We start from the raw sequence: 25612 nt of genomic DNA, 5'->3' as shown, positions 1-25612 counted from the left end.
ATGCGAATCGGCTGTCAAAAAGCTAACAAACAACAACGTGCAGTATAAAATGCAGATATGCTAATACATAGCTGATTTACTACTATGTTAATGCTTATTGGTTACCTGGGTCCAGCTATCGATCTCTTTCCTGGGTCTGTTTCAAAAATTAAGATGTCAGCCCCATCACGAGACTCGATCGCGTGGCCCTAGTAAGGCAACCTATCTAAATCCATCGTACTACGAACAATCAATGAAATTCAACTCAGAACATTCAGCATGGACAAAGGCGACGAAATATTGGAGTGGAAACTTGGTACCTGGAACTGCAGATCACTTAATTTCGGGGGTTTCCCTTTCTTCAACTACTCCATCACAAACGTGCAATTTTCACACGTAGACCCGACGACGTGAAAGAAGCGTTCTATGCGCTTACTTACTTACTTATGTGTCCATGTCCGCCGGTCCGGCAGAACAAAGGGATGAAATCAGAGCTCTCCACTGCTGACGGTTACCCGCCATGGCTTTTACCTGTCGCCAAGACAGGTTCTCGTATACAGTCCGGATGTCGTTGGCTACGCTCCGTCGCCATGAGCCTCTGGGTCTGTCTCTTCTACGCTGTCCTTGTGTTCAGTCGAGTGCTTCTCTGCAAACCTCGTTCGCTCCTTTCCTCAAGGTGTGTCCGATCCACTTCCACCTACGTTCACGAATTTCTGTGGCTATCGACCATTGATGACACCGACGATGGAGTTCCTCATTGGATATCCAGTTATCTGGCCACCAGGTACGAATGATGTATCGCAGACACCGGTTAATAAATACCTGCAGTTTTTGCGTTGTCTCCGCTGAGACGCACCACGTTTCGCAGGCATACAGCAGTACGGATTTAACGTTTGAATTAAAGATTAGGGTTTTCGTACGTAGAGTGATCTGGTTTGAGCACCAAATGTTTCGCAGACCTGCAAAGGCACCCCTGGCCTTCCTGATCCATGTGGCTATATCAGCCTTGGTACCACCATCCGGCGCTGTCTGGCTACCATGATATTGAAAGGCGTCTACCTGCTCAACTTGTTGTCCCGCTACTGTGAAGTTGGTGGAATTGTCAGTGTTCACTACCATAGACTTAGTTTTCGCTACATTGACTGTGAGACCTGCTGCCTGGGAGCTCTCGGAGAGATCGTCTAACTTGCTCTGCATATCGTTTCGGCGTTATGCGAGCAAGATAATGTCGTCGGTTAGGTCGAGGTCATTTAGCTGCTCCATCGTTAGAAGATTCCAAGGCAATCCTTGATTTGGTCTACTGTCAATTGCTCCAACTAATATCTCATCTATAACGATGAGAAACAGAAGCGGTGATAAAATGCAGCCCTGACTCACGCAAGCAGTAACTCTTATGGGATCGGACAAGACGCCGTCGTGCAAAACCTTGCACGAAAACGCCTCTTACTGAGCCTCGATGAGATAGACTAGCATATCTGGAACTCCTTTACGCCTAAGTACGTTTCGTGGTTGAGTCGGTCGAACGCCTTTTCGAAGTCAACGAACACCAGCAGAAGAGAGTCCTGGAATTCGTTGATCTGCTCCAATATAATGCGGAGCCTTGTGATATAGTCTACACATGATCGGCCAGCACGGAATCCAGCTTGCTGCCGCCGGAGAGAAGCGTGGATCTTCTCCTGGATCCGGATGAGGATTACCTTACAGAGTACTTTGTGAGTAATACAGAGCAACGTGATGCCACGCCAGTTACCGCATTCAATTAGGTCTGCTTTCTTAGGGACTTTGACCAATATGCCCTGCATCCAGTCCACCGGAAAAGTTGCGGTTTCCCACATATTGCTGAAAAGCTGATGCATCATCTGGGCTGACAAAGATGGGTCAGCTTTGAGCATTTCGGCTGAAATACAGTCTATCCCGTGCGCTCTATTGGATTTCATACCAATAGATCAATCCATCAATTCTTGATGGCTGCTACAATTTCATCCAGCGATGGCGCCTCCGAGTTGACGCAATTAATTCGACGAACTGTAGGCGTCATACGCTGCTGGTTTTGTTGGTCTCTGACATTTGAATCTCGGAAGAGTTGTTCAAAATGTTCAGTCCATCGCTTAAGCTGTTCTATATGGTAGTCAATAACTGACCAGCTCTGTCCTTTAGCGGCATCTTTGTATTCATCCTGGCACCACTAAGGCGGCGAGAAATATCGTACAACAAACGGATATCACCATTGGCGGCGGCGGTTTCTCCTTGTTCGGCTAAGGAGTTAGTCCAGGCTCTCTTGTCCCGCCTACAAGCACGTTTAACAGCCCTCTCCAGTTCGGCGTATCGTTGACGGGCAGCTGTCTTAGCCGATCTGGTCCGCGCTCGCTCAATGCCGGCTTTCGCCTCTCTCGGCTCGTCGATCTTCCTCCAAGTTTCATCCGAAATCCACTCCCTCCGCCCGCTGCGCGCTTTGGTCGGATGAAATATCAGCGCTGCATTTGTCGCGTACATCAAGAAGGCTTCTTCGCCATTTCCGGCTGATACAGATGTGGTCGATTTGATTTTCTGTTCGGCCGTCGCGGGAAACCTACGTGACTTTATGTACTGATCTATGGGGGAAGAGCGATCCACCAATGACCATGTTGTTATTACCACAGAATTCTGTAAACAGCTCCCCGTTTTCGTTCACCTCTCCTAGGCCATGGCGTCCCATGATGTGTTCAAGGTCCGCGTTGTTTGAGCCAATCTTCGCATTTAAGTCGCCCATGTGGAGTTGGATATCCCCTTTCGTGATTTTCTCAACCACGCTGTTCAGCTGGCTGTAAGAACTATCTTTCTCCTGCAGGTCGGCAGCATTTGTTGGCGCATAGCACTGGATTGCTGTAAGGTTCCTAACGCGTGTTCTGAATCTGGCAACGATTATTCGCTCATTTGTCGGTTCCCGCTTCAGGAGGGCCGCATGTGCCCCTGGGCTCAGTAGGAATCCAACTCCTCTTTCTCGAGTAGCATTTTCACCTCGTATGCCAGAGTAGAGCAAGTCTTGCCCGAATGATGTCCTGTGTTCGCCAGTACCCGGCCAGCGGACCTCGCTCTGCCCCAGGATATCAAGCTTCAGGCGGCTAGATTCCCTTGCAAGTTGAGCCAGCTTGCCCTGCTGGGCAAGGGTCAGTATATTCCATGTTCCGATTCATGTCCGTGTTTTCATGCTAAAGGTCGTCGCCAATAATCCAGAGATATTTCTTCTTTCATTTTCGGTAACTTTTTTATGTTCTGGTACAATATGCTGTTAACCTAAGGTCCTTATCCCGCTGATGGGGCTGCTATCTGAATGTGGGCGGGAGCCACTGTGCCCCCTTTCCTGTTAGCATACGACAACCGAAGTTGCGTACCCCAGCCGGTACCTCGTGGAGGTAGGAATAGAAGTTAATGAACAGAGGTTATGGAATGCACATGTTCACCATTTGCCAGCCAGTTCTATGCGCAGCTGGAGGTAATTTACGACAGTTGCTTACCACGGGACCCACTCAGGTCGGCAGGGAAGCAATGTATAGACCGGTATTCGGGCCCCATAGTCTGCACGATAACGGCCAGCGATGCATCAACTTTGCAGTTTGTCGAGACTTGGTGATCAGAAGCACTTTCTTTCCCCGCAAAGATATCCATAAAGCCACCTGGAAATCACCTGACCAACGTACAAAATCGACCATATTGTCATCAAGGGCTGGTTCTTCTCGAACATCACCAACGTATGCTCCCTACGGGGTCAGAGTATCGACTCGGACCATTACCTAGTAGCAGTACATGTGTGCTCAAAACTATCGATGGTTTATACCCCGCAACAAAACCGTACTTCTCGATTAAACGTTCGGCAATTAGACAATCCGCGAGTTGCCGAGAAATACGTGGGCGTACTGGATGAACCTCTATCTTCCTCTATGGGGCTAGATGCTTCGACCCTCGAAGAAGAATGGATAGTGTTAGGCGCGAAAACCTCGAGCGCACGAAACGAGTGGTTTAACGGCGAATGCCAACAAGCGATGGAGAAGCATGGAAAAACTACCTAAGCATTGTCAAGAAGGAGAAATTGACCAAGTATCAACTAGCGCGGAGAACGATCCTGAGGAGAAAAAAGCGTCAAAAGGAGGATAGAGATCGTGAGCAGCTGGAATACCTGAAGGGGAGGGGTTCTGATCTAAGAGCTACACATCTAAACCTGACAAGTGTAAGGACGAAGGAGGGTATCTAATCACAAACGAACGCGAGGTGGTCGACATGTGGAAGCAGCTCTTCAATGAGCATCTCAACGGCGATATAACACAAGAAGATGCATCGGAAGTTAATCTAGAAGAGCCTATAAACGATAACAGCGTGCCGGCTCCCGATCTCGAAGAAATCCGGCGAGAAACCGGTCAGCTGGAGAATAATAGAGCCGCTAGAAAGAACCGTCCCACTGCCGAACTTTATAAAAATGACCAAAAACCGCCAACAGCGGCACTTCGCTGGATAAGTTCAAGGATTTGGGAGAAGGAGAAACAACTGCAGGAGTGAATCGAGTGGTTTGTCCCATCTACAACAACGGCGAGCGGCTAGATTACTGTAATTACCGCGCCATTACGTTGGTCAACGCCGCCTACAAGGTACTCTCGCAAATTTTGTTGCGCTGTCTATCGTCAATAGTATGAGAATTCGTAGGGCAGTATCAGGCGGGCTTTATGGGGGACTACGGCAAATCCTCCAGAAATGTCGGGAGTACAACGTGCCCACGTATCATATTTTCGTGGATTTCAGGGTAGCATACGATACAGTTTAACGAAACGAGCTGTGGCAGAGTATGCTTGAACATGGTTTTCCAACAAAACTGATTAGGCTGATTCGTGCTACCCTTGATGATTCAAAATCAAGCGTCAGGATAGCGGGTGAGAGATCGGACTCGTTTGAGACGTTAGATGGTTTGAAGCAAGGTGACGGACTATCGAACTTGCTGGTCAACATTGCATTGGAAGGTACTATTCGAAGAGCCGGCGTGCAGAGAAGCGGTACCATCATCACGAAATCTTATATGCTCCTAGGGTTCGCGGACGACATCGATATCATCGGTGTTAACCGTAGAGCTGTGGAAGAAGCGTACACGCATCTTAAGGAGGAAGCTGCGAGGATAGGGCTTATCATAAATTCTACCAAAACAAAGTAGGGAAGATGTACCAGTTATGGCGATATCACCAGTTGCAGTTATAGTGTAACGAAAATCGAAAATATAAGAGAATAAAACACTTTTTGGTTGCAAAAATGTTCAAATTATGAAAAATAATAGCAAATTCACTGCTTAAAATAGTTTTAGTAGGTTATTGTAAGTGATTTAATACGCAAAAAATGTTTTTTTGAACTTCATTATCGTATCGTTCAAATTTCTATCATTTAGCTAAAGTACATATCACTTTAAAATACTTACATATAACAGAATGATAGCAATATCAACTTATGGATATCACCTAAGGCATTATATAGATGTGATTTTTTACATAAACTGTGAAATTCTTCATTACTTTATCAAATTGCCTAATTTATTACTATTGCCGTAACTGGTACAAAAATGTTCATGGTTCCTTACTTGGTGTCATGCGAAATGGAACATAGCGCGCAAAGAAGTTTCCAACACCGGTTGTCGCCATAGTGAATATAAACAAACAACCTTGTGGGAAGCCATCGTTGTCTTTAGTGTTTTCGGCCGGTTTTCGTCGATTCAATGCAATATTCTGCTACATTATTGATTCAGGTACGTCAAATATATTATCAATCGTGAACAACAGCAATAATTTTATGTTATAGGAAGAAAAAAGTGTCTAAAGAACGCTGCGTCTAAATGCTTCGCCCGGATTAGAGGAGTAAAGGACCACTTGCTGGAGAAGATCGAAAAGTTCACTCTCGATTTGGTCAAGCAGAACAACGAAATGTTTTCGCCGGTCGCACTTAAACTGTTTATATCTATCACTGTCCTGCAAAGCTGCAAAGCATATGTCACAGTACAGCCCAACAGCTGGTGAAAACCAAACGCTGCAACGGGATCGTACAGAATGAGCCGGGAGTCATTATCCAGAACAATGAGAAAATCATAATGATGTTTGCCAAAATTCGCACAACCACTCCGATCGGTACCAAAATCTTCGGCGATGTGCTGTGTCAGTTTTTTCAAGACCCACCCAATTACTGACTAAAGTTTCCAAGGAACTCATACTGAACCAGTCGAACTCTGATGGCATGACGAATGTAGTACATCAGGTTTTCTGATCAGCTCCGATATAATTCACATCTACCACTAATTCAGGAATAGTTGTTCTGCTCCCTGCTAAATTTCCTCTAGCTGTCGCAAGTTCACAAATCCGTGTTGTGCCTAACGGTGATGTATCTAGCCGTATCCCTCAATCAGCACCTGTTGAAGCTATTTCCGGAGGTTTTTTTTAACCATTTTACCAGCAGCTGAATGGGAACTAACCAATTTTATCCTTTCGGCCAAAGATATCTACTATTAGCTGCAAACAAAACAAAAAGCTAGATTCAGGCAAATCTTTCAGATGAATCTTCAGAGCTTCGTCTATCAGATTCTACTGCGATGTCCATAAAGCCACAATACAAGCGATTGTTAAAATAAGTTTTTAGCATACCCCCTAAAATCCGAAACATCTCCAGTGTCCACTGACCACCATAAATCCCGATATTTTAGAAAAACTGAAAAAATTGTCCGACAACTCGTCTTAGTTTTGTCAAAATTTAGCCCGATCCGATCATTATGTTTATCCCCTCTATGTGCCCCGTCGAAAGTGGCAATTACAACCAGTATCAAATCAGTGCGATATGTCAGACTTCATGTTTTCGATATATATTCCTTTGAAGATAATTTCAAGTGTTTATTTCCACGATTGAGTTCGTCCGGATGATGCAGGTGCCAACGTTAACTAAAAAAGCCAAGTCCATATCTTTAGGAGGATTCAATTATGATTCTTCACACTAAATATTCATCATCAATGAGTAGTACTTCACCTAATGGATAAAAAACTGGCTTTTACATGTAATTTCAGTATAACCATAACTGGTACACTTTTATGACGAACAAAAGAACACTCTAGTCATAATTGGTACGCTAAAATGAAGTTTTAGAATCGCATTTAAACGATAAATTTAGTCCAAATCATAGGTTTTTCAATACATAACGGCTAAAAAATGTTCAAATTTCACTTTGAAAGTGTTAAGAAGCAAATATCAGAATCTTATCAAGTCAAAATATCATAAAGAATGAAATATCGTGCTAACTATAACCATAACTGGTGCGTTTACCCTATATGGTGGCTTTATTCATGATAATGAGACTATAAGGCTTCGTCAACATCTGGGTGTACAGTCTCCGGGCTCGTGACTTTCCCATGATATTGAAACTATAAGGCTTCGTCAACATCTGGGTGTACAGTCTCCGGGCTCGTGACTTTCCCACCGTATTTTGCCGTTCGTCACGATTTAAAACCTTCTGCATTTGGTACATATGCAGTCCCTCTCGGTCCTTGGCTCTCTGAACGAAAGACTTGGACAGGTTCAACTTTTTGGTCACATCCCTGACCGGAGCATTAGGATTCCGAACGTTTTCACGACACGCTTGTGATTCTGATTACTAATAAAACATCCATTCTGACCGCAGTTTTTCTTCCGTTCGATGCTTAGAGCTTCGTGGTTGAAGTGTCACCACGCTCAACGATCGCTGTGGTTAATTGGTTCCTTTTCGGTTCCACTGGTAAGGAAGTTTTGCTTGGGTTGACACAATTCTTCACGAAATACTGTGGTTAATGCCAAATCTGCGAACGTTAGGAACGTTTCAATTGAGCCTACAAACATGACGAATTTATAACATACCGTGTTGTTAATTATGGGTTAATGAGACAGCCATAGCTGTCACATGCATGGCTTTCTTTATCAGCATCCACATCCACATCGTCATATGCATGACCAAAAATGGCTATACAAATATTAGGTAAATTTATGGTGGGTTACAGAATGAAAAAATCCACCAAAGAAAGATGACATTCATAAGCAAATCCAAATCCCAATCCGATTGATTTTTATTTTACACTGTAACAGATATACATCTTGCTGTTGTGTTCATCCTCCATGCCGCTTTATGCATGACTGATACTGATCGAATCAGTTACCAATCAATCGAAAAATTGCTGCTTGAACGGATGGACGGATATCATTTTCCTATTACAATAATTTTATTTTAATCGAATAAAGGGTCGGGATTTGTGCGGCTGGTTGAAGCTGCATCCATGATGATACTACTGTCGTTGGAATATCGACATGGCTAGCGGGCACGAGTTGCGGTAATTAGGTTGTTTAAAAATTTGAACATGATTGACTTTAAGGAAGTTCAAACTCATTGCTATCTGCACAGCAGTAATTAAAGTCGCAGCAATGAAAAGGCATATAAAGCAAAACCAGGGATGGTTCGATCACTTTGACTAAATTTTGATTCATTTGACAGTACCGTCGCAGCCGAGCAAAATTTGACAAAGTCATATATGTGACATTTGTAGAACTAGTTATTATCTAAAATTTTTCTGAATATTTCTACCTTTTGTATTTACGGTGCTTGTAACTCAATAGTAGCTAAGTGAGCGTTCATTTAGTCACTAATGAACTACTAGTTTTGTAACACCGTAACTTAAAAGATACAGAAAAACTTTTTCAGAAAAATTTTAGATTATAACTAGTTCTATATATGTCCCGTATATAACTTTGTCAAATTTTGCTCGGCTGAGACGGTACTGTCAAGTGAATTAACATTGAGTCAAATAGAGCGAAGTATCCCTGAGCAAAACAAAGCTACTAGATGCTAGATGCCACATTCCGATTTCGATATCGAAACTTTACCTTCAGTTTTTATTAGAAGGAATCCGCAGTCAGCTACAAGAATACAGTACATATACAAGAAAACAATTCTCGCGCAACATGTGAAAAGGGCCTATCTGCAAGTGAAGGATTCTCTTTGTGTCTCCTCTCTTGCGTTTACCACGGCGACATGAACGCATTCCACTGCAATTTTTCTATTTTTTATGGGGCTAGTGCTATATGCGACACCAGGCTTGTTAGACCAGTGTCGTACCTCGAGGCCATCTGGGATGTCATACTTATATTGGACCAATGTTTTAGATGAGCTCGCACCTAAAAATGCGTGCAATAGGCAAAAAAGCTGAACTTACAATAACATGCAACTTCGTTAAAGAAAATACAATTATGTAAATACAAGAAATTAGTAAGTATTTGATTGATGGGGATAGCTACGTCTATAATTCTGCCTGTATTTTATGCGTAGAACCGAATGTTTCAGTTTAACATTAATCAGTACTGTACAAATGACATTGTTCATGTAGATAACATTATATGCACATCAAACTTGAAATCAGATATAACCAGCAAATTTTACTAAACAATTTCAAAAGCAACAAAAAATTTCAAACTTGATGTGTCTTGATTGAAAAGCGTAAATATCTTTCTGGTTTTTGATATGATTCTACACAAGTCATTCGACATCAGCTTTTACTGATACAACTTCAGAACATCAGCCACATATGTCATAACTTATAACAGCCTTTTATCACACGGTAACCTATAAGATATCTTTGCAGCACGCTATTTTTCTATTTTGGTATCGTTTATTGGGTGATAAACCAGTGAACCACGCTAGTTATTTGAATATTGATCCTGTTTATGTCTACTACAGTATAAAGTACGGTATACGAACGATTTCTCGAAACGGCAATTTTGATGTACAAGCGTGATATTAAAATGACAATGAATTCTTCCATGATGCAGGAAAATCGTAACTTTCGCCATCATTAAGAATCAAATGAATAAGTCGAGTTTGACTGTGCAACGTATCAGTTTTGATTGGTGCACTTAGTGTTGAGAATATTTTCTGTAATTCGTCACGCATTATATTATAGCAGCGAGTTGCAATTATGCAAGCTTTAAACAAAATAGTTTACTTTGTAAAGTTACCGTTACCAGCACCTGCTGTTTATTTAACCCATCCGTTTGACACGCAACAACTGTTTAAGAACAGATTTTTCTCCATCAGAAACGCAAACAGAAGTAAAAGTATATAATGCCTGTCAACTGACGCGATAAAGTTAATCGCTACTTATTCCGGGATGAAGTCACCGTTACGGTTAGTAGAACACTACTACTACGCGTCACACTATATGAGTATCTTCCAATAGAGATACGCAATTGTATTATTACCACACGTACAATTTCAAACTTGACCTTAAATAATTTTAACACCTCCTTGGGCTGTAATATGTTTATACATTTGTTAGTTTTACGCTAAAAACATTCATTTCGATAGGTGCTTTGCAATACAACCTCGAAGGAAAGTGGCTTTCCTTTTCCACGCAAAAGATCCCCACTTGGATGAAACGTATGTCAAAGTGAGGACACTAAAGAAATGATGTCGTTACATGCCCATAAAATCCATTATCAACTCGCCACAGCTAGATTCTTCTAGTACAATGTTTAAAGTCTATATAACTGTTAGTAAAGTAAATAGTAGTAGTAGTAGTAAGGGGGAAATCCACCATCATTTCAAGGACTTGCCAGTGTATGTGGGTAGACTTACAGTAGATCCAAATTTGATTATCAAATGAATATCACACTAATGCTGTTATAGAAGGACCAAAAGGGGTTTGGCAGACCCACAAGCAGAAACACTTGTGCGCATTCCGGGGTTTTAAGATTTTCCTTCCAACATTAGGATCCTTCCATGTAATAATCAATTTCGCTGCACCAGCTTTAACCCACATGTTGGCTTGTTTGTGAGAAGAAGAACTTGGCATAACTGTTTCAGACCTTAAGGACTCCGGTTGGCAATCCACTCCATCATCCAGCCTTCCACAATTATGCTGTTTATGAACAGAGATAATTATAATATGATATATAGTAAGGTTATAATAATATTCTGGTAAAAGTTCTATGTCATACCTTCATGTTTGAGTTTTACCTACATCCCGTTAAGTAATTTCCCGTTTTGTAGTCCTCTCATCCTTCCTGTCCTCGCCATATTTCTCTCCTCTCCACTTGAGCTAGCACTAATCTACAAAAAAAGGTTTTCGTCTGGCTTGTTGTTGCAGTATGCAGATGTTATTATGTTCTCGTTTGTACCGATATTATCAATATTTAGTATGTATTTGGTATTTTTCAGTAATATAAAAACATATACTTGTGATGGAAGGTGAAATAATCTGCTTGTACCGATATTATCAATATTTAGTATGTATTTGGTAATTTGGTAATTTTCAATAATATAAAAAATTTACATGTGATGGAAGGTGAATTTAATATGGATATTTTGCTCACCAGTACCGCTGCTCCAATATGGTTATTAAATATTATTAGAATAAATGAATCGTTTGTTTGAGAAACCCCACAAGTCCACTCGACACTATTGTTGGAAAACAACAAAAAACTGATTTTCTCAAAATTTTGAACCAATCCTTATATTTTTTGGTATGAGGTTCTATGATAATATCTAAAATACATTATGTAGACTTATCTTTTGATCAAAATAATGATTCTAGCTGAAATTACGAGGCTTTAAAGTTGATGGATATTTGGGGTTTCTCAAACAAACGAGAAATTGACGGTGCACTTAAGTAGTTTTAGGTCGTTTCTATTCAAACTTGTGATCTTTCCATACTCATAGCATGTAATTTGCTACCATATATCACTGAGGATGTTAAAAAAGTACGCACCGCTAAAAAAAAGGAGAGGGGACGGGCGCAAAATATTATTTATTAAAAATTTTGAAGTAAAATAAGACAAGTTTTAGAAAAAGTTTTGTATTTTTTGACGTAGGACTACGTTTTACGGTAAGTTTTGAGATAGGGTGTCATTCCAAAAAATCGAAAAATGCGAGCGTCACGAAAAATGAAAGGTTTTGAGCGCTAATAGCTCAGCGGTTTTCCGATCGATTTTCAATATTCTTACACCAATCGATCGGAAAATCTTCTAAGAATTGGCCCAAATGAAGAAAAGTATGGATTCTTGATGTTGAACTATTGAAAAATTGAAAATAATGAACCTATGTTTTACCAGAATTCTCACTTCGTGGTTGGTTGGAAGATTCTTTACGATGATCTAAACCTATACCAATTTGATATCTGTGCTTAGGAAGTAAGCCAAAACAAGTGACAAAGTTTTCTCATTTCAACAAGATTTCTTAACACCGCGGTTCAACCTAGACCATTTTGATGTCCTTGCTTGGGAAGTACGCCAGAGAGAGAAACAAAGCCCCCTCGTGCCAACAGATTTCTTACGAACGCGATTAAACCTAGTCCAATTTGATGTCTGTGTTAGGGAAGTGTGCCAGAAAAAACGACACAAGTTCGTTGTCCCAATAGATCGCAAATTCTTTACTGCGAGACGACTAAACCTCGGCGAACTTGATATCTGTGTTGGAAAAATGTGCTACAGCTGTAGTGTTCGGTTATAATACGATTCTGTATGAATACGCATGCTTGCCGTTTCATTAGAAGTGTAGTGGAAAGATGTGCTGTTGATAAAATAGGATTGAATTGGTAAAATCCCTTCAACGTGGAAACCATGGATAATAAAAACAATCTAGCTTCAGTAAGGCAGCAGGAAAGCAATAGCTTGTGTTCTTGATTTTGTTAAATTGTTTTCAAATGCACAATCTTTTGAGAATTGAACGTATGCAATATTACTACTTTGATAAATGTTACATACACCGCAAGTAGCATGTATATATGTTGCATATAGCATGTATACATGAAGAATCGAATGATTACAAGCATGAATACATGCCGCTATCACTACAAAGAGACTTACGTAGTCCTGCGTCACCTATATATGTGGTCGTGTCTTGTACGCAACCCCTCTGATTTTTATTCGTAATTTTTATCATGGTTTGCATTTACCTATTAAAAAATAAAAGGTAAATGGAATAACGGCGGTTTTTGAATTGCATTAATGGACTAGAGTAACACGAATTCACATCGAATAGAATACCTTGATACTTTGCCAGTAGTAATTAAAGATATTATGACCAGAAAATAAATATTTTAAATCTTGGATAATAACCGTGCTATGAGTATGGAACAGAATCTGAGAATAAGAGTCTGTTCTCAAATTACGTTATACCAAAAGGAAATTGAGATACGTGAACAGCACTTTAAATACTTCGAACGGATAAACTATTGATTTTACAGTTACTCGGGATTACTCACATTAGGAAAAGCAACGAGTTTACAAAAAAGATAAATAGAATATTAAACCTTTTATTTATATATTGTGCTATTATTAACATTGTATAGTAAATGGTGGATTACTGCTTATGTTAGAAACGCATGGATAGTTTAGCCTATCGATTTCTGGAACGAGATTGCTACAGTTTTTACTGTAACTAGATTACAAGAACGGTTTATTTACGTTTATCTTGTCGACCAACTAATCCAAGCTTATCTGCATTTGCAATCAGCTCTAACTTTTTCAACTAAAACATCCTTTTCTTTTCGATTTTATACGCCGTTCTTTTACTTTTAATAACTTTCGCCTTGTATTCTGTAGTCCGCCGAACACTATGTTTCTTATTTTTGACTGTGTTCAAGTCTTAATTTTTCGATTCCGAAAACGTTTTTATACTATTGAATTGTGTTGCGAATACTGCTTACAACATTGCACGTAAATATTGAATGATAATTTTGTACCTATCGCAGCGCCGCTCTAGGTGATTATCGGAAGCATGGATATTTGGGGTTTCTCAAACAAACGGATATTTGCAACCTCAATTAAAAGGGGTTCGTGGAACTAACTTTGTCTGAAATTTTGAGGGAAGGTGTAGATATCCTCAAGGATTCGAAAACTGTTAAAAAGTCAATTTTCATAAAAATGGCGTTTGTGGGGTTTCTCAAACAAACGATTCAAATACCTGTATGGAACGTTTCAACGATACTGGCAACACTCACCCGCCTTGCTATGCTAGTTACCAATACTTAAATATACTTCCTCACCACTCCGCTATTTAGCGCCGTCTTAGCTGTCGTTGCCGCGCTCTTTCGTTTCAACGCCTACTGTGCGAACGTAATCAACGAAATCGGGAGCCGATCCGATACATACGTGATTTATTTGCAGTTTTCCTTTGCATATATAAACCAGCCTCTGCGCCGGTTATGCCACCGCACTTCGGTGTGTGCGCACAGCCAGTATTCTCTTCACTCTCCCCCTCTCACTATCGCTCAACCAGCGACAAAATTTTCAACTACGCCGCACTAATACTAGCACCTATATAGACGCAATTACGCTATTACGCAATTACGGCTTGTATCGCTTATATATTGCGCACTGCTATATACCCCCACTCTTTCACTTCGGCTTTTTAACGGTTATTTTTTTTAACCGCCAAAAGCCTCCGTATCTAAAGTACTAATTTGTTATACATTCACTAGGTACTTCATTTTTGCACTTTCTTCTTTAATATATATTTGTACCCCCCGCACGCTGCTCCTCCTTATATGCTTGCTTCCTTCAAGATAGGAGGCAAATTTTTCTGTTTCGCGTCCGAAAACGCTCAGAAATGCACTCCTGTGACACTTTTCTGCACAACTTTTTCAATAACCCCGGTCTTCCGGGTACCTCCGTCACCTTTTAGCACTGTATCACTCGCCACTTTCAAGCCTTTGGTGTGGCACTTTCGTGCACTTCCTCTGCTAATTCGAATTAACTACCGCTAAGCACACAACGACTACTTCTGCGACTGAACCGTTCGGTTGCTCGACTGCGTATGTATAACTGTTAGTAAAGTAAATGGCCACAAAAATAAGACGCTCACACAAATTTTGATTGTGAGTAAATACACTGTAAAGTGTAAAGTATATCCATAACATAACCCACTGCTGTGCAGTCGACGTAGGTGAGTGCGGGTTTCGCCCTTTGGAACATTCAATCGCGACTGTCACTGTGACAGCGCAGCGTCTCAGAGGTAAACAAGGAAGGAAAGAAAGTTTGACAGCAGGAAAAAATGAAAAGTCATTACTAATAGCGAATTCATAAATTAACCTGGGTTCGTGCTAACTCGAACCCGAAATTTATGAACGATACGGGCAGTTTGACAGATCGACCCGTAAACCGTAATGCTAGACAGTTTTAACCTGCGCTTCAAACTGAATGCTGTCAGTTTAACCGAAATGCAATCTCGGTTAATTTATGAACGCTTTGACAGCACTTCGATTAAAACTGAGTGCTAATCGGCCTGAGCCAGGTTAATTTATGAATTCGCTATAAGTTGAAGTTGAAAAGTTAATAGTTCGAAGTAAAAGCTAAAGAAGTTTACATTCAAAATAAACAATAAAACTAAAGATTTGTGAAAAGAGAGATCTTTTCTCGCTCCACCTGGTCTAACCATCTTGTTCGATGCGCCCCTGGTCGTCTGGTTCCTATCGCATCTTTGCAGGGTAGTTATCCGGCATTCTAGCAACATACCCTGTCCATCGTTAGCTTCGGGAAACGATGCTGGCATAACAAGCCAGTCGTCGTATGTTCGAATCTCAGCTGGGAGGTGCTATAGAGTCAGTAGGATCGTTGCACTAGCCCCGTAATTGTCCTGAAATCCAGTAGCCGGCTGCGAAGTCTGTCGATATAGAAGGGTCAAGTTCTCAACAGGACGTTTATACCCATGGCTTTGCTTTCCATCTCCATCGTATTCATCCAGCTTTAGCAACCTTTTGAATACTGGGTTCGCCACAGAGCAGTGGGAGTTCATGGTTCATCCTTCGCCTCCATACTTCGTTCTCTGGAATGCCGCCGAAGATCATTCTTAGCATTCGTCCTTCTTAAACTCCGAGCACTCCCAGGTTCTGCGTTGTCCACGTTTCATGCCCGCAAAGAGCTACCGGTCTAATACCGTCTTACACAGGGTACACTTCATACGGGGGCTTAGTCTGCTCAACCGCAATTACTTATGAAGTCCATAGTAAGCAGGACTTTCGCTGATAACACGCCTCTGAATCTCACGGCTGGTATCATTGTCCGTCGTTACCAGTGAGCTAAGATAGACAAATTTATCGACTACTACAAACTCATCGCCGTCGAACGTTACATTATTGCCCAAACGGCGTTGGTCGGCCTAGGTTCCACCACATACCTTAAACCCAACCTTTTCTGCTTTGTACTTTATCAGGTGTACTGTTCAGCCACCGCCACAGATGTTCTGCCGAAAATATCTTTGTCATCGGCAAAGTAGATTACCCTGCTTGTTGGTATCCAGTTGGGTCATAACCTTCCCAAGCAGCACCATTTCAGCACTTTTAGTTGCATAAACTTATTTATGACTAGTTTTAGTCATATATCAGTTTCACAACTACTTTGTAACAAATCTGTTTGTAGGGTTGTAGAGCTATGTTGAACAACAGGCATGATCATCACCTTGATGAGGCCCGAAGAACTCGACAATCCACCCGAAATCCAAACACAGGACTGAGTACCATAAAACGTCGATTGAAACAGTTTGATAAGCTGCCTGGGGAAGCTGTTCTCGTCCATGACTTGCCATAGAAGTTTCGGATCGATAGTATCATATGCGGCTTTGAAGTCAACAAACAAATGGTATTTGGGAACTCTGCATTCACGACTATATTAGAGGATCTGCCGCAGTATAAATATTTGATCCGTTGTAAACCGACCTTCGACGAATCCAGCTTTATAAGTTCTCACAAATCTGTTCACAATTGATGATAGTCGGCGGAAAAAGATTCGGGACAGCACTTCGTATGCGGTATCGAGAACGACGATCGCTTGATAGTTCTCACAGTCCAACTTGTCGCCCTTCTTGTAGATCGGTCAGATAACCCCATCTTTCCACTCTTCCAGTTGCTGTTCTGTCTCCCAAATCCTATCAACTAGCCAGTGCAGACAAGGAGCCAGATTTTCGGTCCCATTTTAATAAGCTATTCTCCGATGCAATCTTTCCCAGCCAATTTATTGTTATTTAGCTGCATGATGACCTCCTTAACTTCGCTTATTGTTGGGGCTGGCATCTCTTCTTCGTTTGTCGTACCGTTGAAATTACTTTCCCTGCCGTCATCGTTCTCTGCCTGAGCACCATTCACGTGTTCATCAAAGTGGCCGCTTCCACCTTATGGTCACCTCACGATCGTCCGTCAAAATATTTACATCCTTATCCCAACATATTTCGGCTGATGGCCCAAAACTATTGCAAGATCGGTTCAGTTTCTGGTAGAACTTTCTAGAAATTGAGAACGATGAGGCCGCTCCAACTAGGCATACTCCTACTCTTTCAGGTGGCGCTTTTCTCCCGGAAAATTTGGTTTCATCGCATTTTCTTCTGTTTGCGTCTTTTCACGTTCAGACGTATGAAACAGCGCATCTTGGCCGCCCGCGTTGCGTTCTTCATCCATCCATCCATCACATCCTTCATCCATCACACTCTTACATTCATTGTAACATCAATCGTTCCGTTGATTCCCTGCCACGTGCCCGATGGAGCTCTCCGCTACACTGCTAATGGCTGTTTTGATGAGCTCTTCTTCTTCTGGCAGCGCAGTCTCGAGTAAGTGCACGTAGTTTGCGGCGACGTATAGCGGATTCGGCCGCGCGAGATTTAACCGAGGCTGGCGTCGTCGGTACCGAATGTTGTTCAAGACGGAGAGTTTTTGGCACATCTTAACCATCACTACACGGAGAATAAAAATGTAGTTTCAACCATATTTATGGTTGTTTTACGCACAAACAAAAATTTCGTTTTGTTTCAAACTGAAATATATGATTGAAATGAAAATATTTATTGTTATATCAATCTTAACTTCAAATTTGAAAATACTTTACTTTTAATTCAAAACTGTTATTTTCTTGATTCAAACAGAATTGCGTTTTGAAACAACAATATTTTCAGGTTGTTATAAAAATATTTTTTTGAGGCTTAAAGCAACAATAATTTTGTTTGAAACAAACTGGAGCTTTTTCGCTCCGTGTAGGTAGTGGTCCGAGTCCACGTTAGCGCATCGATAGGATCTGACGTCAATGAAATCTAAGAAGTGCCTACAGTCGATCAAAACGTGGTCGATCTGTAAGTCTGTCTGATTGGTGACCTCCAGGTGTACTTGTGTAAGAGTCTCTGCTGGAAAAATGGTCTACGTACGGCCATGTTCTTGAAGCTAATTAGTGCCAGATATCAACCGAAGCGGGGCTTTTTCAGTTGAAACCAAAGCTACTTCATTATTAAGTGAAAATATGCAATTGAAGGTGAAGTTGTCGGGTCCTTGTCATAACTCTTATATGAGTAGACAGTCCGGCTTGGTTATAAGCTCGATGCATGATTGTAGATGACACTCACAGCTTGTTTGACACCTCCGGCCGAGAGGTTGAGTTCCGCTTGAAAACACTGGTCACTCTTTTTATCATCAGTACTGCTTCTGACTTCCGATTTCTCCCCGATTCAGGCTTTGCGGCTTTCTCTAAACGTTCCCCTAACACTTTTATTGTGTTAGTGACAGTTGATTTGGCCGCTTTTAACAGTTTCGCAAATCAAGAGCAAGATGTGAAAAGGGTCTATGCGGAAAAGAGAGATTCTTTTCGTGTCTCCTCTCTTTCGAAAATCACGGCGATGCAAATGCACTTGAACGAATTAATTATGCATGCAACGGTTGCTGGAGTTATTTACTAGCTATTGGCAACGAAAAATTGCATTGGAATGTATTCATGTAGCCGTGGCAAACGCAAGAGAGGAGACACAAAGAGAATCACTCATTTGCACAAAGGCCCTTTTCTGATGTTGCTCTTCAAATGTTAAAATCAAAATAGATGCACTAACATACGTCTACAAAATGCGGATTTTACATGCATTAGTAAAAGAAATGTGTGAAGTCTAAATCGACTCAATTTTGATCGTAACACTCTTTAATCCCAATTCCTTAAAATTATTTAAAAACCAACTGAGTGCGTGACGACTAATAAATAAATAAATAATTTATTATATAAGGGGTAGCCTAAAAGTCAGTATTGTTATTATCTTCAGGAATTATCCATCTTTTATTTCAATCTGCAATCCAAAATTAAGTTGAATAGACGAAAGTCAAAGTACATTGTTATTATTATATTCATAACTATGCAAATAAGAAACATATCAAAAGTTTAAATAACTGGTTTGACTTCGAATAACGAGTCCTGGATGTTGAAGCCGTTAATTCCGCACACGTCAAAAAATATACAACATATATAATTTTCAATCTAGACACTTGAAGTTATTCTGTAAAAAGCAAATATTTTGTTCAATGTTTTACAGAAAAAAATCAGAGGGGTTGTGTACAAGACACGACCGCATATATAGGTGACGCAGGACTACGTAAGTCTCTTTGTAGTGATAGTAGCATGTATTCATGCTTGTAATCATTCGATTCTTCATGTATACATGCTATATGCAACATATAAACATGCTACATGCGTTGTATGTAACATTTATCAAAGTAGTAACATTGCATACGTTCAATTCTCAAAAGATTGTGCATTTGAAAACCACTTAACAAAATTAAGAACACAAACTATTGCTTTCCTGCTACCTTACTGAAATTAAAAATTGTTTTTATTACCCATGGTTCCCTACGTTGAAGGGACTTTACCAATTCAATCCTATTTTATCAACAGCACATCTTTTCACTACACTTCTAATGAAACGGCAAGCATGCGTATTCATACAGAGTCGTAATGTAACCGTACACTACAGTTGTAGCACAATTTTTCCAAGATATCAAATTCGCCTAGGTTTAATCGTCTCGCAGTAAATAATTTGCAATCTGTTGGTACGACGAACTTGTGTCATTTTTTCTGGCATACTTCCCTAACACAGGCATCAAATTGGACTAGGTTTAATCGCGTTCGTACGAAATCTGTTGGCACAAGGGGGCTTTAACACTCTCTCTGGCGTACTTCCCAAGCAAGGACATCAAAATGGTCTAGGTTTAGATCATCGTAAAGAATCTTCCAACCAATCACGAAGTGAGTATTCTGGTAAAACATACACCCCTATTCTGTATTTCGAACGGGTTTATGTTTCGTTCGAAACTGACATTTCGTTCGAAAAAACAGCGGCTCGAACGAAAGATCTTCATATGAAAAAACAACTCGAACGAAATATTTGCCAAGTCGATCGAAATATTTCAACTCGTTCGAAATACAGAATATGGGTGATAGGTTCATTATTTTCAATTTTTCAATAGTTCAACAGCAAGAATCCATACATTTGGATCAATTCTTAGAAGATTTTCCGATCGATTGGTGTAAGAATATTGAAAATCGATCGGAAAACCGCTGAGATATTAGCGCTCAAAACCTTTCATTTTTCGTGACGCTCGCATTTTTCGATTTTTTGGAATGACACTCTATCTCAAAACTTACCGTAAGACGTAGTCCTACGTCAAAAGCAAAGATAAAGTTTCAGTCATTGCATTTATGATAAATTTAATGTCTATAAAAATGATAACAATTCATTTCAATAGTGTTGTACGCATCGTGCTGCTTTATGTTTTCACGAAATAACTATTCCCATATTACCTCAATTCTATTAATAATACACTAACAAGGATATAACAGCAACCCCAAAGCAAAACGCTAGATGAAAGTCTAATATATTTTATTTTTCCTTCCATATTGTTCTATAAATCTATTTCACGCCATCACAACTGGAAAACGTGTGCTGTGCATGCTTGTTTCGCAACATGCCACTTTAAACTACATTTCTTCATTCCTGAAATTTAATTCGCACACCAAAAGACGCGAACCAGTCTTCGTCACAGGATGGTGGAGGCACTGGAGGTGGTGGTGGTGGTGGTGGAGGAGGAGGAACAGGAGTAGGAGGAAGCGGCGGAGCAGTAGTTGGAAAGCATCAGTCTCAGCAGGACTCGTTGTCGCTAGCCAACATGAACAGCGCCGACAGTCTGCTTGGCGGCACCGGCAGAGGCATTCGTGGCGACAGTAATGCCTTGTCCCCATCGATGATGGCAAAGTTCCTCGAAGACGAGCTGAAATCCAGTGATGCATTGTTAAACTCTCCGGCCAAACATTGTGAAACTTGTGTGTGCACCAGAAGTAGCGCCTCGCTGACCAGTGGGGCACTGATTTTAGCCGACCTACTGGGAGACGGTCAGAAGCAGTACAGCGTCGGAACACAAACCGTCATTAAGGGAGAGACCAACAATTCATTGTGCTTGCGATGTAACAATAACCTGAATTCGCCGTCCCACAATAATAGTCCATACATTATGAAATTGATCAAATCTAGCGACAGTGTTATATCGGAAACCAAGAGTAGTGTGTCGGATTTCCTCACAACACCGGATAAAACTTCACCAAATAACGGTAGCAGTGGTGGTCAAATACCTCTACAGCCCACCAAAAAGGACGATTTGATGGTGAATCCGATTCTCGGTCATCACAGAATCAGTGACCGAACAAACGGAAATTACAACAGCACTTCTCCAAACTCAGAGCAACCGGTGCCATCATCGACGACCCTTTTAGGTTTATCCAAAAGCAATACCATGCCCATCGCTGGCAGCGGAAAACAAGCCCCTGGAGGCGTAAGCAAAAAACCTCTGGATGTTTCGAAGAATAAAATCCAAAACTCCGTTGCAAACTCGCTGGTCGGAAACAAATACAGTAATGATTCTCCCTCGTACATCATCAAGGATATGGATCAGATGAGTGGAAGTCTGCAGACGCCTAAATCTGGCGTTGATGGCAGTGCAGGTCTGGAACATATCGGTGGATCCAATAAAATTACGAGCAGTGGAAGAGGTAGCGGTATGTATCACGCGGTTGGCAGCACAAACAGCTTGTGGAGTAGAACCAGCAGCAGAGATCCGGAGCGAGACGGGGCCAGAATATTCGAAAATTTCAATCGGAATCTCATCAAAACTATTAAGGTAATGGTACTTTTTGGTAGTGTTTTTATTTTATCATAGTGATTTTGATTCTAATTTTAGGCCGAGAATCCCAAGATGTCTGGGCCAAGAATATGTGCACTGAGAATTCAAAATGGTTCGAGTAACATATTGCTCGACAGCTTGCAGGATGACGATGCTGCCGATAGTACGGAACACTTACTGGATACTAAATTGACAGCACCGGTAATATACACTCGGAGAGCCAAGTTTCTCGATGAAGAATTATTGCTGGACGACGATCCGTCGATTGGCTTGAATGGTGCAATCAAGACGACCAGCCTTCCGACGGCAAGCTCTAACAGTGTAACCAATGTAGGTACTATAGGGGAGAGCAAAGCTGTCACATCCACTGGCAATGGAACATCGGGTGAAGGTGTAGGAACAGAAGGAAAAAATTACAGCGAGAAGATGACAGGCAATGATAATACTTCAAAAGATATTTGCAATATGAGCACGACGACGTCTCCGCATTCATCTGACCGACTGTGCACAATAGGTGAGGAAGTGAACAATCTCCTACTGAACACGAAAATAAGCTCGAACGTAATTGCCAACAAAACAAGATTGGATATTAATGTGAATAAGCTAGATGGAATAGACATTACTTCGAAGAAATCCTGCACTCAGTCGAGCTCCATTTCCAGCGAAATCGACATCCAAGAAAGCGCGATGCTCAGACGGCAGCAGCTGTCACGCGTCGCGGAATGGGTACAAAATAATTCCAAACTCAGTAATCCAGAGAATCTCAGTAATACAGAGTCCGATAGTGAAAATCTAGCACTTGCATCAAGCACATCGCTCATAATAGCTGATAGTTTGAACAATAATGGGCCCAGCAAAGGAATGCAAATCGTGGATACAAAAGGCGTTCATAATAATGACTCAAAACTAGTAACTGCTAAAATTAGCCATAGTACCAATAGTATCAATTTAGCACAGCCTGCACCCATCGATATCATTGTTAGTCATAGCAATTCCTACAATAATAATTATATCCTCACCGGCAACAACAGCAACAGCAACATCACTACCGCTAGCATCAACAATACATTTGCTCAAGCCAACAGTATTAATATAACCGAAGCTGCAAGCATCAGAGGACGCAGTCTCGCTAGTTTCAAACCAGCAGCTGCCAGTGCCGCTTATTTGGATTACAACAGTAATAATCAACTGCTAGATAGTAAGCTTTCGCTACTCGATTGCTCTAGACAACAGCAACAGCAGCAGCATCATGAAGAGGCATTATTTGAACAGAATCGGGACGAGTGTCAGGACGACAGCAGTAGTGTAGATTTGGCTCAAATGGAATACAACGTCAAACAGTTTTTGCTAAAGCAGAACGAATGGTCGTCTATCACGAGGAGACTGTCGTCCTCTGGCGTTGCGGGAAACACCGATCAACAGCAGCAGCCTCACGCGGCGCCGATAGTTGACGAACCGCTGAAGAAACCGAACGTAACCGCGATACAGGCGAGACATCAGTTAACCAGCACCAGTAATGGCGTCTCGAAGGGAAACTTTCCCGGCACTGCCGTGGCACAAACAGCTCAGTTCCATTTGAATAAGTACACGATAAACCCGCACAGGACCGAAACTAACTTGTAAACGCTGAGTCCGTAGGACTAGGATAAGTAGATAAAAATGGTGTTCCTGGCAGGGCAGTGCCGGTGCTGAGTGTAACAGTGAAAAACTTGGAAGGGATGCGAAGTTAATTAAGTTATTTGGTACTTGAGTGAAGTTTTATTACGTAAATTTTCGAATATGCAAAGCAGAACGTTAATTCTTTATGTTGTTTCATGATCAATTCCAAGTTTTGACGATAAAATTTATTTGTAAGCAATATTTTCGTAAATTTAGTTTACAGAATTTTGACATTATACAACATTTAGTATAGTTTTCGGATGCATGTACTCCAACAAAAGAATATTATCCACGAAAAGAGAACGATAACTATCATTTTCCAATGGACCCTACCAGAGGTAACGTCAGTAGGTCAACAACCTTACTTACTTAGATGCCTATGTTGGTCGATTCAGCAGAACAATTGGATGAAATCAAGTTGTCGCCACGAGAGTTTCGCATTAACAGTCTGGATCTGCCTATTTTACACTATCCCTGCGGATTCCTGTCGAGTGCCTCCGTGTAGATTTCGTTTGCTGCTTCCCTCACTTAACTACTTAGTGTCTTGCCGTCCTAAGACAAAACCTGTTGAACAAAGTTTCTCCAGTTAAGTTGATTGTGGGCTACCGCTCTCCAATTCCTTGGACACCGAGTACTCTCCGCCAGGTCTCGCTCCATCTGGTCTAACCATCTTGCTCGCCGCGCTCCTGGTCATCTTCTACCGGATTTGAGGTAAACACCATCTTTGCAGGGTAGTTGTCCGGCATTCTTGTAACATGCCCTGCCCGTCGTATCCGTCCAGCTTTAACTACCTTTTGGATACGGGGTTCGCCGTAGAACTAAACCATGAACTCGGTTCTTCCTTCACCTCCTTACTCCGTTCTCCTGTACGCCGCCGCAGATCGTTTTTAGTACTCGTCTTCCAAACACTCCGAGCACTCGCAGGTCCTCCTCAAGCATTGTCCATGAAACATGGACATGGCCCGTAGAGAACAACCGATCTAATTAGCGTCTTATACAGATTACACTTTGTACGGGGGCTTGCTTACTTACTTAGGTGGCTTGCCGTCCTAAGACAAAGCCTGTTGAACAAAGTTTCTCCATGTAACTCGGTTGAGGGCTACTGCTCTCCAATTCCTCGGACACCGAGTGCTCTCCGCCAGATCTCGCTCCACCTGGTCTAACCATCTTGCTCGCTGCGCTCCTGGTCGTCTTGTTCCTACCGGATTTGAGGCGAACATCATCTTTGCAGAGTAGTTGTCCGGCATTCTTGCAACATGCCCTGCCCATGGTATCCGTCCAGCTTTAGCCACCTTCTGGATACTGGGTTCGCCATAGAGCTGTGCGAGTTCATGGTTCATCCTCCGCCTCCATACTCCGTTTTCCTGTACGCCGCCGAAGATCGTTCTTAGCACTCGTCATTCGAAAACTCCGAGCACTCACAGGTCCTCCTCGAGCATTGTCCATGTTTCATGCCCGTAGAGAACAACCAGTCTAATAAGCGTCTTGTACAGGGTGCACTTTGTACGGGACTTCCGCTAATAATACGCCTCCGAATCTCACGGCTGGTATCAATGTCCGCCGTTACCAGTAAGCCAAGGTAGCCAAATTCGTCGGCTACCTCGAACTCGTCGCCGTCGATCATTCTACTATTGCCCAAGCGGCGTCGGTCGGTCTCGATTCCGCTCACCAGCATGTAGGACTTTTGTTTTAGACGTATTTACCTTTAACCCAATCTTTTCTGTTCCGCGCTTTAGTCTGGTATATTGTTCAGCCACCGCCACCGATGTTCTGCCGATAATATCCATGTCATCGGAAAAGCCGACGAATTGCCTAGATTGGTTGAAAATCGTGCCCGCGTATTTATATCCTCTCGATTCTTAACACCTTGTAGAGCTTTGTTGAACAACAACAGGCAAGAAAGACCATCACCTTGACGAAGCCTTCTGTGTGATTCAAATGAACTTGACAATCCACCCGAGATCCAAAACACAGCACTGTGCACCATCCATCGAAGATCG

General features: G+C 41.7%; 1 protein-coding gene across 1 annotated transcript in view; it reads left to right on the top strand.

The window, feature by feature from the left end:
• The window catches only part of LOC128733537 (putative uncharacterized protein DDB_G0277255), an 80158-nt gene extending 55245 nt beyond the window's left edge, over nt 1–24913 (top strand). Inside the window, exons 5-6 of the mRNA XM_053827189.1 lie at nt 20800–21950; nt 22011–24913. Of these exons, the coding sequence (XP_053683164.1) occupies nt 20800–21950; nt 22011–23576 (2717 nt within the window). The 3' untranslated portion in view covers nt 23577–24913. The remainder of the gene's footprint in view (nt 1–20799; nt 21951–22010) is intronic.
• Nucleotides 24914–25612: the final 699 nt, after the last annotated feature.

This window comes from Sabethes cyaneus, chromosome 2 (genome assembly GCF_943734655.1).
Source record: "Sabethes cyaneus chromosome 2, idSabCyanKW18_F2, whole genome shotgun sequence".
NCBI lineage: Eukaryota > Metazoa > Arthropoda > Insecta > Diptera > Culicidae > Sabethes > Sabethes cyaneus.
This window is presented reverse-complemented; position numbering and strand designations above follow the sequence as displayed.